The sequence below is a fragment of the Eutrigla gurnardus genome (assembly GCF_963514095.1).
Source record: "Eutrigla gurnardus genome assembly, chromosome: 22".
NCBI lineage: Eukaryota > Metazoa > Chordata > Actinopteri > Perciformes > Triglidae > Eutrigla > Eutrigla gurnardus.
The window spans coordinates 5,616,350-5,632,415 of record NC_139933.1 but is presented as its reverse complement, the minus strand read 5'-3'; the positions used below and the strand labels follow the sequence as shown (position 1 = coordinate 5,632,415).

Here is a 16,066-nt window from a genome sequence, read left to right as displayed (position 1 = left end):
CCCCGAACGACGGGACAGGAAGTCAGGGTGTAGCCATAGAGACCAGTGAATTACGAGGGAATGGCCGGTGCCGTTAACCTAATGGATGGGCTGCGGGGTGCTGATGTTTTACGGCACCCCACCCGTATATCACGAAGGTGGAATCAGCAGAAAACTGAGAAATATTTTCCTGGACAGGATACTTGAGACTTCAGATGCTACCTACAGGCACCAGTCATGCATGGCTGCAGTGTCTCACACACACATACATACATGCATACATACAGCACACATGCACACACAGAAAAAAAATATAAACAATCTATACCTGCCGAGATACACCTGCAATGCTAAAGACCCACCATAATCTTCATAACTGACACTGAAGACGATACAAGAAGACGACGGTGAAAGTGACAATGACCATTATGATAATTGATGACGATGAATATGAAGAACATTTGGGCAGTATAGACTCTTTGGGGAAGCGGGGCGGGGGGGGGGGGGTCTTATTGCACGTGAATTATCTTACTCCGTGTGATTTATACCACGTTGAAATTCCAGAGGATACGCCGTGTGACGCACCGCCATCATAAACGTACCACCTTGGCTCCAAGTATTCCTAAATACGCAGTTCAAAATGGTTTTTTTCAGTCCGCGGGGATTCAACAATGATTTTAATCTCTGAATCGACTCTCAGTTCAAAAAAAAATCCTCATTGACAAAGTGTGACCATCTGGAGTGTGCTGCATGCCTGAGTCTCTGAGCTGTGCTGTGAAGTGGTGGCGTGTCCCACCAAGTCCAGAGGTGGTAGGTTTGTTTTTGTGGGAGGAGGAGGAGGAGGAGGAGGAGGAGGAGGAAGGGGGGTTGCGGTGTAACTCCCACCCACCGCAGGCCACGCCCTGTTTTCTAGCCTGATGTCCTATAGGCCACGCCCACTATACCTGCTCTAACCAACCACCTTTTATAGCAACGACCAGCCGAGGAAAAGAATCAAAAAGGAAAACTAGGTAAATGTTACCACGTGTTGCTAATAGATAGAAAACTCCGGTTCATGACGTCATCGACTAAATGACAACTTGAGTTGTGTTGATTTCATTGGCTCTCCCTTTTTATCTCTTTCTCTTTGTGTCCTTTTGTCTTCACGCTATTGGTTTACCGATTCATCGCCGTTCACGACGTGACCGATACAAGACGAGACGGATGGGTTTACGATCTGGGCTACAGCATAATTATCTGTTTATGGACTTCTCGCGGCGTCTGAGCCCTCAACAGCTCAAGAAGTGTAGCTCGATATATCAATAAAAACCAGTGCCATGACATGAACAAGCCCCTCCAGATCTTCGAAGCATCGCACCCAACCAGTCAGACGCATGCAAAAATGACCAGGGCAAGACATGGAAAGGACTGCGTGTGAGATTTCAAAGTATTAAAATGAACTTATTCCCTTATTCTCTCCATCCTTAACTGGCCTTGACCTCCTTTTCCTCCCTTCTCTTGTTTCCCCCTTGTTGAGTACGTTTCCCTATCCGACCTCCCGGTTACTCCACGTCGCTTTCTTTCCCCTCTCTCACTGTTGCGTTGCCATCTGAAAACGACGGAGGCGTCTCATCCAATGGGATTCTACATCTAGGTGTTCATTAACCATGTTTATTTTCTATATGTACAATTTTTCTACAGTATTTACTTTTATTTTTATTGTTACGGTTCTTTGATGAACATAAAGTGGAAATTTATTATGAAAAATAGTTTTGAAGATTAACGAGTAAATAAAATATTACCCAAGTGAGCCTGGAGTGCGTTTGTGTGTTGGTTTTTGCTCCCAATTTGCCCGCAGGAGAACACATTAATTCAGACAAACGTGTCTTTTTGGGAAGCAGATCTAAAAGGAATCGTTGATTATTATTGTGGAAAATGCACTTATTTTCTGGTGGAGAGTTAAATGAGGAAGATGTCTGGTTGTTGGATTCCAAAGCTCACTAATTAACACATTATATCTGTACAAAAACAGACGTTACGCTTTACCACGGAGGTTACAGCTGGGAACGTCTACATATGACAACAAATCAGAAAAGTCAATGGCGTTTTGCTCCAGCCGTTGTTGGTAATACCAGTCGATAACAACGCATTACAACATATCTGTAGTACTTTGTGTATACAAATACGCAGATAGAAGTTGGTCCCATCTGTTCCATGTTTGCTATTACATAAGCACACAATAAGGTATAAATATGATATCATATCATAAAATAATCTCACCACCAGAAAGTGAATCAGCTGATTTCCCCACAATGTCAAACTATCTGCTTCGACACACATTCCACCTATATTTACAGCTTCATAAAGTAAGGAAAAGTAGCATCTTTTCCCCCCCAAAGTCCCACCGCGTCTAACTGGGACACCCGACACATAAATACACCCTCACACACACACACACACACACACACACACACACACACACAGGCCTTTGAAGTATGCATTGCGCTGTATAGAAGTCTCTGCAGACTTGCTGTTTGCCGGATGAAACCTCCCTGAGACGGTTGAGAACGCGTCCTCAGGTGAGAGAAGCTACAAGGACCCGCTATTTCAATAAACACCTCCCCGAGTCTCGTCGTCGTGTTCTCTCACTGTTTGTCTTCCTTTGACTTTCTTTCTGCTTTGAACGCTCCGTGCTCGACAAAAGGCTTGTGTTCGGCTGCAGCCATCTGCCGCCGCCGTCCTTGACCGCGGCCGGGCCGAGATAAAGACCCAGTCCTGCTGTATTCAGAGGGGTAAATAAGAAACAACTCCGGGGCTCACGAGTGTGCCGATTGTTCCTTTTCACAGCAGCCATTTTGACATTACAGGGTGTAATTCACGATAATTCATTGTTTTATTTTCATCAGATGTTCCCCACTTTTGCAGTCGGGATGTTCATAATCAACCGTTTAACAGTGCTATCGGAAAAACATTTGAAGGAATTGTCATTTAAACGAGATATGGCACTGAGCCACCTTAAATATCAGTCCACCTTAAGTGTTCCTGAGCCGGAGCAGTTGTTTGCGAACTTCGGGGCTAACACCCTTCACTTTTATTATCAGCTGGCTGACAAGCAAGGCAGAAGAACTTAGCTTGCTCCTCAGGGGTGTTGAAGAGTTGTAGCATTTATTCACCGACAAAAAAAAATGCATACACACACACCTCGGCTACACTGACACTGTAATGTTACCACTGACTGCATACTCTCTTAAATAACTCAACTTCACTCGCAGCATTTCGATAAGAAACAAAGAATTTAAATCTGTATTCATTATGTCGGTATTTATTATGGCTGGTCCACCAGCCGACGTCACTCCCTGGGTCGTGAGTAAGGAGCGGTTAATAAGTGAGTTTCAGCCAGCTCTATAGAGTGGGATCCTAATTAATATCATCAATTACACCTGTGTTTACCCTCCTAATGACATGTCAAACATGGCTGCCGTGTAAAAGGCTTATAATTAGGTACCTGGTGTTGACACGCCTCCGTTTACAGATGAAACAAAACCCCACACCAGCAGCCCAGTGAGGCTGTGAAGCTCATTACACTAGAAAACCAAACGTGGATGAAAAGAGACGAGAACTAAAAGAGTCAGACTGTATTATACGGTGGAGGGTGGATTTAGTCTTGCAGTCTGAGGAGAGAATCTGAAGTCTGGTGGTCCTGCAGCTGAAACCTCTAACACTTGCCAGATGGCTGGTTGTGGCTGTGAGTATTGTCTTTTACAATCCTTCATGTTACCAAAGGTGTTACCCTCCAGTCCTGAGCCTTGTGCACATCTCATGTTTATAATCTTTCTTTATACATCATAGCTTGTACAACACCACAGTAACAGTGAATGAACCTGACTAAATGGAGTGCATGCATCCTCAATTACATTACTTGACACGTCAATCTATCCTGAAAATGTGACTTTATGCATATTGGCTTGTCGAGGAAGGAGACCTGTCTTGTTGAGCTCTGCATTCTGAGTTAAAAGCCACTCAATGTTCCTCCTCTGCACAGGTGTGGATGAAATCAGCAAACGATTCATACAACAAATTCATATCATGTCCTCAGTCCTTCATTTGCACTCCTTTTGTGCAGCTGCACAGCTCCTTTGTGCAGTCTATCCTCCTGTCTTTCTCTGTCTTCCTTCTGTTTGTGTGTGTGCGTGTGTGTGTGTGTGTGTGTGTGTGTGTGTGTGTGTGTGTGTGTGTGTGTGTGTGTGTGTGTGTGTGTGTGTGTGGTCCATGTCGAGAGCTCAAGGCTGCATATTTCTTCCTGCTTTGGAATAAATCTTAAAGAGGCTCTCTTCATCCGCAGCACAACACACACAACTATGTATCAATAGGAGAGAGTACGTGTGGAGAGTAGAAGCCCGAAGATGTATAACGGAGAAAATGTCAAAAAGATTTGTCTGTTACATTAATTGTGTGTGTGAGAGGGAGAGAGAGAGAGAGAGAGGGAGAGAGTGTCCTTGCAAGCTGGCCGTCCTGCTGACGTGTGGGGAGTGCAGTAGAGAAAGAATATTATGTCCATCGCTATCAAAGTGTGCTCATCTTTCAACACAAATATGAGACGGGAGACAAAACAGATCCACGCCCGTTCCCCATAATTATCCTTTTTTTGTTAGTTTGTTGACTTGACTGAAGCAAAGCAGCCAGAAATAACATACACCCTCCCTCCTGTCTGTATTATTTACTCCAAAACTGTGGAAAAACAAGCCTGATTTACTCGTGCATCCACAACAACAACAACAACAGACTATTTCAAATTAAAAACTGTGGAGTCCTAAAACTGACCAAATGTAAAGTTTTAAAAGTTAACTTAAAGGTCAAACGCATAACATTACACCTCACACACACCTTAAGTGACAAATGAGGTCTTGTTATAAAATATTGTTACAGTGTATTTTAAATGTGTTTTGAAGAAGATTTTGCTAATTCCATCTGCATTGTATCCAGTGGTTGTGTGATATTTGTGAAACTGGATTTTTAGCCAGACTAGATCATCATGTAATCTAAAAAAACCTGAAAAGAATAGTCTGTATCACAACACCCTACCAAGGTCTTTGCACTGATGACACACACACAACCCAGCAGAGACCTCCTACATCCTCATACACCCATAAAGCTTTTCACGCGGTCCCCGCCCCCCTTATTCACCACTGCAGAGCACCTCAGGCTTCTCCCCTCTAACACCTGGACGTGAACCCAGAGTAGATGTACGGACAGAACCGTCCTATCAAACGTGGAGTGTGTCATATGTATCAACGAGTTCATGACTGTACGTTTGTTTCTTTCAGAAGCGTCTCCAACGCCACGTGGGAGGACGGAAAACAAAGTCCCAGTTGGAAGAAGCAAAGCGGGAAAAACAACGAGGAGATATGAACGACCCGGACTGTGAACACCAGACTGCAGTGATCATTTTTATCACGTTCGTCGCTGTAATGACGGCAGCAGCTTCGGTTCCCGACCCTCGGATGGACTTTAAACCCCACTTGACCAAACGGACTCTGCACATCTGCCCCAAGCTGGGCTTCGGGGTCACAGAGATCCCCTCTAACATGTCCAGCAACACGACGTGCATGTGAGTACACACACACACACACACACATCTGCAGATTGCTGCAGCCATTGTAGAGGTTTACATTTGACCTGCTCACTTGTTACAAATTCCTCAAAAAAAAATTATGTTTTCTTGTATTTATTGTTATAGTTTCAATCCCGAAAACCCTCACTTCATACAGTGAAGCTCCAGGAACACTGGATACTACATTTCCCATAATGCATAAGACATAAGAAAGCTCAGAATTCATCCAGCTGTTTTCCCAGTCTAAGTAGTGCTCCTCATGATGAGTTTCATGTGTTAAATCTATCTGTAATCTACTGAAAAAGGGATTTATGTCACTATGACAGAGAATACAGCCCATAGTATTTTTTGAAAGGGTTATTGATTATTTTCTTCTTTCCAAAGTTATATAATGTGTCTTTAAGGTTAGGGTGTTGGTTGATTGATGGTTGAGGTGTTTTTTTAACACAGAGCTGAATGTGGCACGGAGTAAACGCTGACCTGTTGCTTCGGTCATTGAGAGGTTTTAAAGGAATCTCAAGGTTGTAGGGAGGAGGCGATGGAACGTTGAGGGGGTCGACATAAAGAGTGCAGCATAAACATTCACTCAAATATACAAAATAATGAAGTATGATGTACATAATGTTACCAGCGAGTACGGCTGACACGAGAGACATTCTGCGAACTCCCAGGCGGGCGATGTGTGTGTTCTCATCTGTTCTGCTCGAAGGTCAAGGCTCAGGAACAGTGGGGATATTTACAAGTATGCAGCATTGCATGCGGTCTGCAGGAGAACCTGTTGCAAAATAAAGACATTCTGTACACTAAACACTCCTTGCAAGACAAGAGAATCCCCCAGCGTGTAACTGATTCAATGCACGCCTGAAGTGTCAAACATGGTGTTGATCCCAGCCGATAATGGCCACTAATGTGAGGATTTCTCTGCAGTAATCACGTTCCTGCCATCAGTCTTGATGTGAGTGGTTGTTTCTGTATCACCAGGGACGTCATGCAGACGCAGATCACAGTGATTTCCCAGGGTGCCTTCACCAGCCTGCAGAGTCTCAGGGAGCTGTAAGTGTCTGTCGCTCATGTTTACTCTGTGATGAGGAACATGATGAACCCCGGAGGTCAAAACACTCACCATATGGATCATACACACAGTGGTGGTGGTCGGCCCTTATTTCTCTCTACCGAGGTTTTTATTTCTCCAAATGAAAGAAGTTAGTGGTTAAAACAGTTTGTGTTGAGTTGAATGTGATATACATTACATAATACAAAATAATTAAAAGTACCAGAGTAACTCTAGGGTTAAATCACGTATAAAATAATGGAAAACAATAAAGTTCATATAGAATTGTATTTGTGCTACAAACTTTAATCTTTAATTTATCTGTTGTGTGCTGTCGATGTGGATAATCCTAAAAATATGTGCATGAAGTCAATTTATTGATAGTTGTTGTATTTCCACATAATTTGAATTATTCATAAAATCCTTAAAACTAATGGAAAAAAAAGTTAAAAAGTATGGGTTTATTCTACAAACATGTTTTTGCTTTTATATAATGTGCTTGTGTATGTATTATAGCAAACGTGCAACAGATGGGATCTTTGTTTGCTCAAGTGAAATTAGTCTTTATCATAATAATAATAATATTTATATAATTATTTACTTCTGTATATTACACATGCAGAATTGAGATACAAATGACCCTCATTACGCATGCTTCCATTTTTGTAATTATGTCGTGGTGTTTATATCATATTTGGATCTCAGGAAATATGAAAGTTTCCTGTGTTTTGCATGAAAAATCACAGATTTGCCCTATCTGACATTGTTATAAGCTTTGAGATGCCATTTTTTCAAACTTTGTATTGTCTTCAGTCTTCTTTTCTCTATATTTGGCATTTAGCATGGTTTTTCATAAGTCAAAAGTACTATTGTAAGTGTCCTTTATATCATTAATCTTCCTCTTTTCCCTGGAATGCTCCGACCGTAGCACCATATCGGGGAACAACATGCTGGAGAGCATCGGTGCGTTTGCCTTTGCCTGCCACCCTCAGCTCACTCATATGTGAGTATACATTTTTCTAAAAGCCTAGTCTTTTGTTATGGTGACAATAAGAGCTGCACAGTCTGAGAAAGCCGATCAGCTGAGGAGTTGCCTGGCAGGGTGGTGGAGAAGAAAACAAAGGGTATATATGTCATATTCTTATGTACACATTTGTTTCCCCCTTAGCTCCATCTCTGAGAACGTTGCGTTGAGGAGTATAGGGGCGTTTGCCTTCTCTGATCTCCCCGAGCTCAGTGTGATGTAAGTATAACAGGCAGGATGATGGCGATGCTGGAACCCTGTAACTGAACCAGTAACGCCGGACATTTGTATTCTTTCAGAACCATAACAAATTCAAAACACCTGAGAGACATCCATCAAGATGCATTCAGGAACATCGTGAAACTCAAGCGTCTGTGAGTATTCGGTGAAACTGCAGCGGGGAGGAACACTGTCTTCTTCAGTTTGTGTTTTTTTTAAGTTGATTATGAGTCCAAAATGGGTCATGGGTGAAAGGCCTACTTCTGACGGACCCCCACATGACCAGAGGCATCATTTTTTAATTAGCTGGGATCCCCCCCAGGATGAGAAATCAAGTGTCATACTTCATTTATCAGTTATAAGGTTATAACATAAACGTTTTATTGTTTATATCTTTTGAAACAGTCTGACAATAACGCATTTTATGGGATATTCATAGCCAACATCACTCATAATTGACATCATCATAACTTTTACGTTTGTTTGTCCTAATTTGTGATAACTGGGACAGATAAATGGAGAAGCTTATGGTGGGGAAATGACCATTATAACTATTAAACCAGGGCACCTTGAAGAATCTTGAATTCATATTTTAAATTACTGTAAAAAAAAATGTAATAAAGTGGAAAGTCATGATTCAGCTTTTCAGTATTGGATAAAAATGACAACAATGTTAATTTGACATGTTTTATGTTGACTGTTTACATCGCTAGTGTTCATAGAATTTAATAAAAAAGTGTTTATTTGCACATTGCAGGGCCATCTCCAACACCGGACTGACAGCGTTTCCAGACTTGACCAAGATCCACTCCAAGGCATACAACTTTATGTTGTAGGTCCAAAACACAGTACATGAACTACAAACTGTTATTCCCACACGCACTTCCATGAACATACAGGCTATTGTGGGCACACATCATTAAATGTGCCCAGAATAAATCACACCATAAAACCTACACACTCCAGTTGCCAGAATACACAGAACAGAATATCAGGGATACAAACCATCTGTCCCTCGTCTCCAGCCTTTAAAAATCCACCTTAAATCTCCCATCTGACATCTATCAGCTTCAAAAAGTAGGTGGATTCTAAAGGGGCATGTATTCCTGATATTTTAGTACATATATTCTACTTACTATTTATGTACTTTCCAGTATTTGTTGTTAATCATGTGTTTTTTAATTTTTTTTATCTATATGCTGTTTATAGTCACCTGCAAGAGAACAGCCACATAAAGACAGTCCCCGCCAACGCCTTCAGAGGCCTCTGCACGCAAACTATCAACGAGATGTAAGGGCTTCATCACTTTTTTAGAAACGCATGCACCACCCGCACACAGCTCTGAGGAGGCGTTACATGTGCAGTGACGAATGTTCCCCGACATGGTCTCTGCCCTCTTTACTGAGTCCTGTCTTCTCCTCCTTCTTCTCCAGTTTTAACACTCTTACTGCTATCGGCTCTTTATTTATTTCCATTGCATGCTACTTGACTTCTTTTTTTTTCTATTCCAGTATGTTTTTTAAAAAAGTAAATATTGTGCTCTTTCCTCCACACATTTTTTTTTTTACTGGCTACAAAATATTTTACAAAATCACGGAATCAGATGGAATCACGCAGTTTCACCAAAACTTCAGCTCAGACTCCAGTGGTGGGGTTCCGACAGCTAACAGCCCACCGTAGACGCACCTAGAACGCCAACGCCACGTTGTTGGAAGCCCAAGCCGCGTTGCTGGGCCCGCTGGAGGGGAGAGAGAACCAGAGAACAGGACTGCATGGGACTGACTGTCAGACCCTGCTGCAGTAAAATGAGAGGTTTTCTAAAAAAAAGGCCTCTGTTGCTCAGAAGCAGTACCGATTTTGTCCACAGGGACCGCCAAATTCAACAAAATGAAAATTCCTGGCAGTCGCTTTAAACTACCTGGCAGAATGAAAAATAATTAAAAGTAGCTCCCTCTTGACGAGTTGCAGCAAAGGGTGATGCTTCCATTTCATATTCCAGTATTAGAATATATAATCATAAAAAAACAGATTTTTTTATAGGTGCATTTTTAAAATGATACCTTTTACTACTCTTACTTAAAAAAAATTTAACATTTAATATACAACTTTCAATAATATTACTTTCACTTAAAGCAAAATATATTTAGCATAACTTCAAGAAAGTGAATTTTCCCATATTTTGGACTCCTCTGCTCCTTTTTAATAACATTTTGAATGCAGGTCTTGTATTTATAAAGAAGTTAGCTATTAAATTACGTAATTAACACTTCTGGATATACAGCCAAATGTATTCGGTTTCCTGACAGCTTCAAAGGTCTCTTAGGCAGTCTTACATAATAATAATTTTTTTATTTTGTGTTTTCTGTGTCTGCAAAACAAATGAACACAATTAGTCGTGATAGTTCCGAGAAGTTTTTTGTTGGGAATTGTTTGTAATTTGGCTTCTCTTTCTGTGACAGACAGCTCACCAGAAATGGCATCGTGGAGGTGGCAAGTGACGCCTTCAACCGCACAAAGATGCACAAACTGTGAGTCACAGGCAGAGACACGACAACAAACCGAAGATTTACCAGAAGAAGAAAAAAGAAAAAAAAGAAAAGTCAACTCACATAATTTAATTTGCCTCTTTTAGATATCTAAGAGGAAACAAACAGCTTACTGACATCAATCCCAACGCCTTTGTGGGTTCCAGTGAGTTGGTGCTACTGTAAGCATGACATCCAACAATAACTCATGCCTACATGATTCATCATCATCATCATCATCATCATCATCATCATTTAGTAAACTAGGAAGAAAACGTGGCATTTGTGTGGAGTCAGAAACACTTAGAAACATGCCAGATTTTAGGTAAAAATAAGTGGAAAGAGAGTTTCTTTCACCTGTTTATAATCTAATCAGAGATTCAATTGAACCAATCAGGAAAGGACTCCAGTTACCTTTGTGTCTTTTGACTCCACATCCCAGCAATCACCTGGCAATCAAACAGGAGCCCTTGAATTTTCTGTTCAGCAAATTTGAGTTTCTGTGTTTTATTCTAAGCAAATCTGGAGTTATTTTCCAAATAAAACAATAAATGACAGCTTTTATCAACTGATCAAATAACATTAACAAAACATCTGTTAAACAGAGCATTCATTCTGACATTTTAATAACTGCTACTGGTCTGTTTAGATACCAAATTGTCTTTGTCCGTGCAGGGACATTTCCCAGACAGGGCTCCACTCCGTGCCGGACTACATCCTCGGTGGACTCACGAGGCTGTTTGCAGAGTCCGCCGCCAATCTGACGGACCTTCCTCCTCAGCAGCTCTTTACCAAACTCCGCCAGGCCAACCTGACATACCCGTCACACTGCTGCTCCTTCCGAAACATAAGCAGGTATGCATTGTTGTCAAAAGATATCTAAAGAATCTCATCCACAAATAAGGAGCTTATTCAGATGATCCAAAACCATTTATTAATGGATTTAACACACCTCATAGTTTTTGTTTATATGCACTTTTTGTCTGTTTTTTTTTGTGTAGCTCACCCTTGCCCCCCGAGTGCTCCGGCCCGTACGCTTATAGCGAACCACACTTCCGAAACGAATACTGCCTCAACTTCACCTGCAGCCCGGCCCCCAATTTCTTCAACCCCTGTGAGGACATCATGGGCACGGTCCCGCTACGGGTCCTCATCTGGATCATCTCCATCCTCGCGCTGCTGGGGAACGCAGCAGTGCTTCTGGTCTTGTTAGGTGTGTAGCGGGAACAAGCGTGGCTCCTCCTCTCTACACACTTAAACCTCAAGTTGCTTCTCCGTGTGCTTTACGGCAGCCCAGTGTTAGGATGTGTTCAATGCAGAGGTCAAAGGTTATGTGTTTATGATGCTTGAAATAATGTTTTACGAACTCACTTCCTGCTTTCTCTCTTTCTTTCTTTTGCTTTCTTTCTCTCTTTCTTTTTCGTTTCTTTGTTTCTTTCTTTATTTGTTTGTTTGTTTCTTTCTTTCTTTCCTTCCTTCCTTCTTTCTTTCTTTCTCTCTTTCTTTTTCGTTTCTTTCTTTCCTTCCTTCCTTCCTTCCTTCCTTCCTTCCTTCCTTCCTTCCTTCCTTCCTTCCTTCCTTCCTTCCTTCCTTCTTTCTTTCTTTCTTTCTCTCTTTCTTTTTCTTTTCTTTGTTTCTACCTTATTTGTTTGTTTGTTTCTTTCCTTCCTTCTTTCTTTCTTTCTTTCTTTCTTTTTCGTTTCTTTGTTTCTTTGTTTCTTTGTTTTTTCTTTCCTTCTTTCTTTCTTTCTTTCTTTCTTTCTTTCTTTCTTTCTTTCTCTCTTTTTCGTTTCTTTCTTTCTTTCTTTCTTTCTTCCCTTCCCTCATCCTGTCTCATCCCATCCTTCCCTCTCTTTTTCCTTATTTCCCTCCTTCCTGTGTTTTGTCTTGGCTTACAAAACTTTTTTTCCTTTTTTTCTTATTTACTTCCACTTTATCTTCTCCCCAAAATTGTAATTATAAGGTTTCCACATACCTGCTAAACTAATCTTCATTCTAAATAGAACATCAACCTGAGGACATTTTACTGTTAATACTTTCTGGCACCAAGATGTTTGTCTTGTTTCTCCCCACGTTTCATTGCCAGGCAGCCGCTCCAAACTGACTGTTCCTCGTTTCCTCATGTGCCACTTGGCCTTCTCTGACCTCTGCATGGGCATCTACCTGGTAGTCATAGCAACCGTGGACACGCTCACTCGTGGCCATTACTACAACGACGCCATATACTGGCAGGATAGCCTGGGCTGCAGAGCTGCGGGGTTCTTCACGGTGTGTATACATGTGTAGAGACCCTTCTCATACATATATATAGCTCCACATAAATAACAGCAGCATTTGTTTCAACTACAGGTGTTTGCCAGCGAGCTGTCCGTGTTCACACTAACAGCGATCACAGTGGAGCGCTGGCACACCATCACGCACGCTCTGCGACTCGACCGCAAACTGTGCCTGAGACACGCGTGCATCGTCATGACAGCGGGCTGGATCTTCTCCTCCCTCGCTGCCCTGCTGCCTACGGTCGGGGTCAGCAGCTACAGCAAGGTGAGGGCTTTAAATAGACTCTCTCATTCACCTCAAACACCTTGTGACAACAACTCACTCCAACCTGACCGTCGCAATACGCAAAACAGCAAATGTAATGTCACGTCATGGCATTCATATAGGATGGTTATTCTCGTTATTAATCCATCAATTATTTTCTCAGTTAATCATTTAGTAAAAGTGGAAAAAGAGCCCAAAACACAAGGATATTCAATTTACTATCAAGTAAGTCAAGGAAAAGCAACAAATTATCACATTTGTGAACCTTTTTGCTAAAAAAATTACTTTAGTTGCAGAGTAATTCTGGCAATCAAGTAACCAATTATTGGACTTCACTATCATTTCACACAGAATTCTGTCAGGAGCAGCTAATGATGCCAAATTCAAATCTATGTTTTTACATAAATTAAATATTAAATATTTAAATTAAATATTTAAAAAAAAATGTGATTATTTTGTTTCCGTTTGGAAAAGCATCTTCTGGACAATAGATGTGTAGCTTGTATAATAGCGTCACCTGCTGTTTTTTTCCTTTTTATATATTACATGAATTTGCTGGCCTTGGGTTGCTGGCTTTTCTTCATTCACATGAATATGAATCTATTTACAGATAAAGATGTCTAGTTGGTCCTCAAACCCTTTGAGTCTTTTAGCTGAGATTTAACCAAAAGCCTTTTTTTTCATCCCAGTTATGGAATTGATTGTAAATATGTGTTTATGTGTAATTGTGTTGAAGGTGAGTATCTGTCTGCCGATGGACGTGGAGTCTCTGCAGGCTCAGGTCTATGTGATGTCTCTCCTCCTCCTCAACATCCTGGCCTTCTTCTGTGTGTGCGGCTGTTACCTCAGCATCTACCTGAACGTCCGCAACCCCTCGTCTGTGCCGGCCCACGCCGACACCCGCGTGGCCAAACGCATGGCCATCCTCATCTTCACTGACTTCATCTGCATGGCGCCCATCTCTTTATTCGCGGTCTCAGCTGCCCTCAAGCTCCCCCTCATCAGTGTCTCAGACGCCAAACTGCTGCTGGTCCTCTTCTACCCCATCAACTCGTGTTCCAACCCTTTCCTGTACGCCTTCTTCACCCGCACCTTCAGGCGGGATTTCTTTCTCCTCATGGCTCGCTTCGGCCTGTTTAAAACCCGGGCGCAGATTTACCGGGCGGAGAGTTCGTCGTGTCAGCAGCCGGCGTGGACCTCTCCGAAGAGCAGCCATGTCATGCTGTACTCCTTGGCCAATACATTAAGTCATGATGGGAAACAAGATTGCTGATTGTCATTCAAGAAACCACAGATAAAGACTTTTTGCTGGATTGCCAACAGGAGAGGAATATCTCTCTCCCCACGTGTTATTTCCTCAAGCAAATATAGAAAAATCCTCTTCGGTCTGATGATTGACAGAATAGAATGAACCCTTAAAGTTACAAGTAACAGCTTAACTTATTTTCATGTTCAAGTTGTGGAGAGACGGATAAATTCTCAATATAATGCCACGACTTGGTTTTCACATATCTGATATGTTGCGAGGATCTTTGGCCAACACATCAGCCACTGAATGGTTGGGCCTGACCTCTGACCTGCAACAACACAGGGCACAAGTGTCCTCCTTTAATAGTGTGATGGATAAACTCTATTGTATGTGCAGCGTGTACAGAACTAGATATAGCTGCAGAACAACTACAGATACTACAGATAGCTGTCCTAGATATATTGCTTGCATTTGTTTTACCTTGATTGCAATTAGAACACATGTAAAAGTAGAAAAAGTGAGTAAAATAATTGTACTTGTGTAACGAATGCCATCCATCCGGTGTCTCAAGATAATGAACTGAACTGAAGTACTTTTAACAGTCAAAACAAAGGTTTGACCCTTTGGGATGGATGTGACACTCGCATATGCACATCAAGAAATCAACATTAATTTAGCCTTCAGCGTTATGATTGAATGATATTCATTAAGAAACACACCGCGGGGACCTCCTGATTAATAATCTCCTCATACACTCTGTCTGCTGTAACTCTCATGCCTCCACTCCTACCCTTCAGTTTGTCTCAAAATGAAGGACGTGTAATCATCTTTGTAATGTAATTATGTTTATCGTTTGTAAATTGTGCAGTGTTATTGAGTGCCACTTATACTTATATATATATATATATATATATATATATATATATATATATATTTGTGTGTGTTTTTTGCTAAATATATCTTTATATCTATCTGTGATGGGTTTTCAATGATATTTATACATTTGTTTATTATATCTTCTGATTCTGCAGTAACAGAAGGAAAACACAAACACACACACACACACACACACACACACACACACACACACACACACACACACACACACACACACACGCGCACACACACACACACACACACACACACACACACACACTCCAAGTTGAGCCGTCTTTATCTAGAAATGCATGTCCTTCAGAGCATCCAAAGCTTTCAAGGACAAAGTGACCCTACCAACCTCTGCTCCGTGTGCCAGGGTGGGTGTTGGATTGTGGGAGGGGAGACATCACAGCTGCTCTCTCTGATTATTACAGACAGATGGATAGCCAGCTAGATAAAGCACACAGACACACACACACACACACACACACACACACACACACACACAGAAGCAAGCAACCCAGGGTTTCAAGGCTGCAGCTGCGAGAAGGAATCTTAGTCCATCTCATTGATATGGATACGCTGTCTCCGACATGGCAACATTGAACGTGTGGGTGCATTTATACCCTTTAACCACCAGGTGATGCTACCAATGCAGGATATATTGTGCTCTGCTGTGGTCCATTCAGCTGTGAACAATGACATATTAAAAGTCATCCCCTCCACAGGGCGCTACAAACAACTGACGGTGATGGTGACAGCAAAGCACACATTTACAGCAGTTCAGCATGAGGTCATATTAAAGTAGAAACAAAAACACACCAGTGTGGCAGTTTAAACAGAACTATAAAATGTACTATACTTCATGCCTCAATAAAATACAAAGCGTTGTCACAAACCATCACTATTATGTCAAGTAAAAGTTGCATGCAAGATTACAATACTGTTACTGAATAAGGTTATTTATCAGCTTTGCAGCTCAGTTTTCAGACAATATAGCATACATAGT

At 41.6% G+C, this 16,066-nt stretch overlaps 1 protein-coding gene across 1 annotated transcript; it reads left to right on the top strand.

The window, feature by feature from the left end:
• Positions 1 to 5,363: 5,363 nt before the first annotated feature.
• Positions 5,364 to 14,266, top strand: fshr (follicle stimulating hormone receptor; the record flags this gene model as incomplete). Its single annotated transcript, XM_084002171.1, has 14 exons — positions 5,364 to 5,566; positions 6,551 to 6,622; positions 7,549 to 7,623; positions 7,789 to 7,863; positions 7,944 to 8,018; positions 8,621 to 8,695; positions 9,073 to 9,153; positions 10,323 to 10,391; positions 10,496 to 10,570; positions 11,064 to 11,243; positions 11,390 to 11,605; positions 12,479 to 12,656; positions 12,738 to 12,929; positions 13,666 to 14,266. 14 exons carry the CDS (start codon positions 5,364 to 5,366, stop codon positions 14,200 to 14,202), a joined length of 2,103 nt encoding a protein of 700 aa, XP_083858297.1. The 3' UTR covers positions 14,203 to 14,266.
• Between the last annotated feature and the right edge of the window lie 1,800 nt (positions 14,267 to 16,066).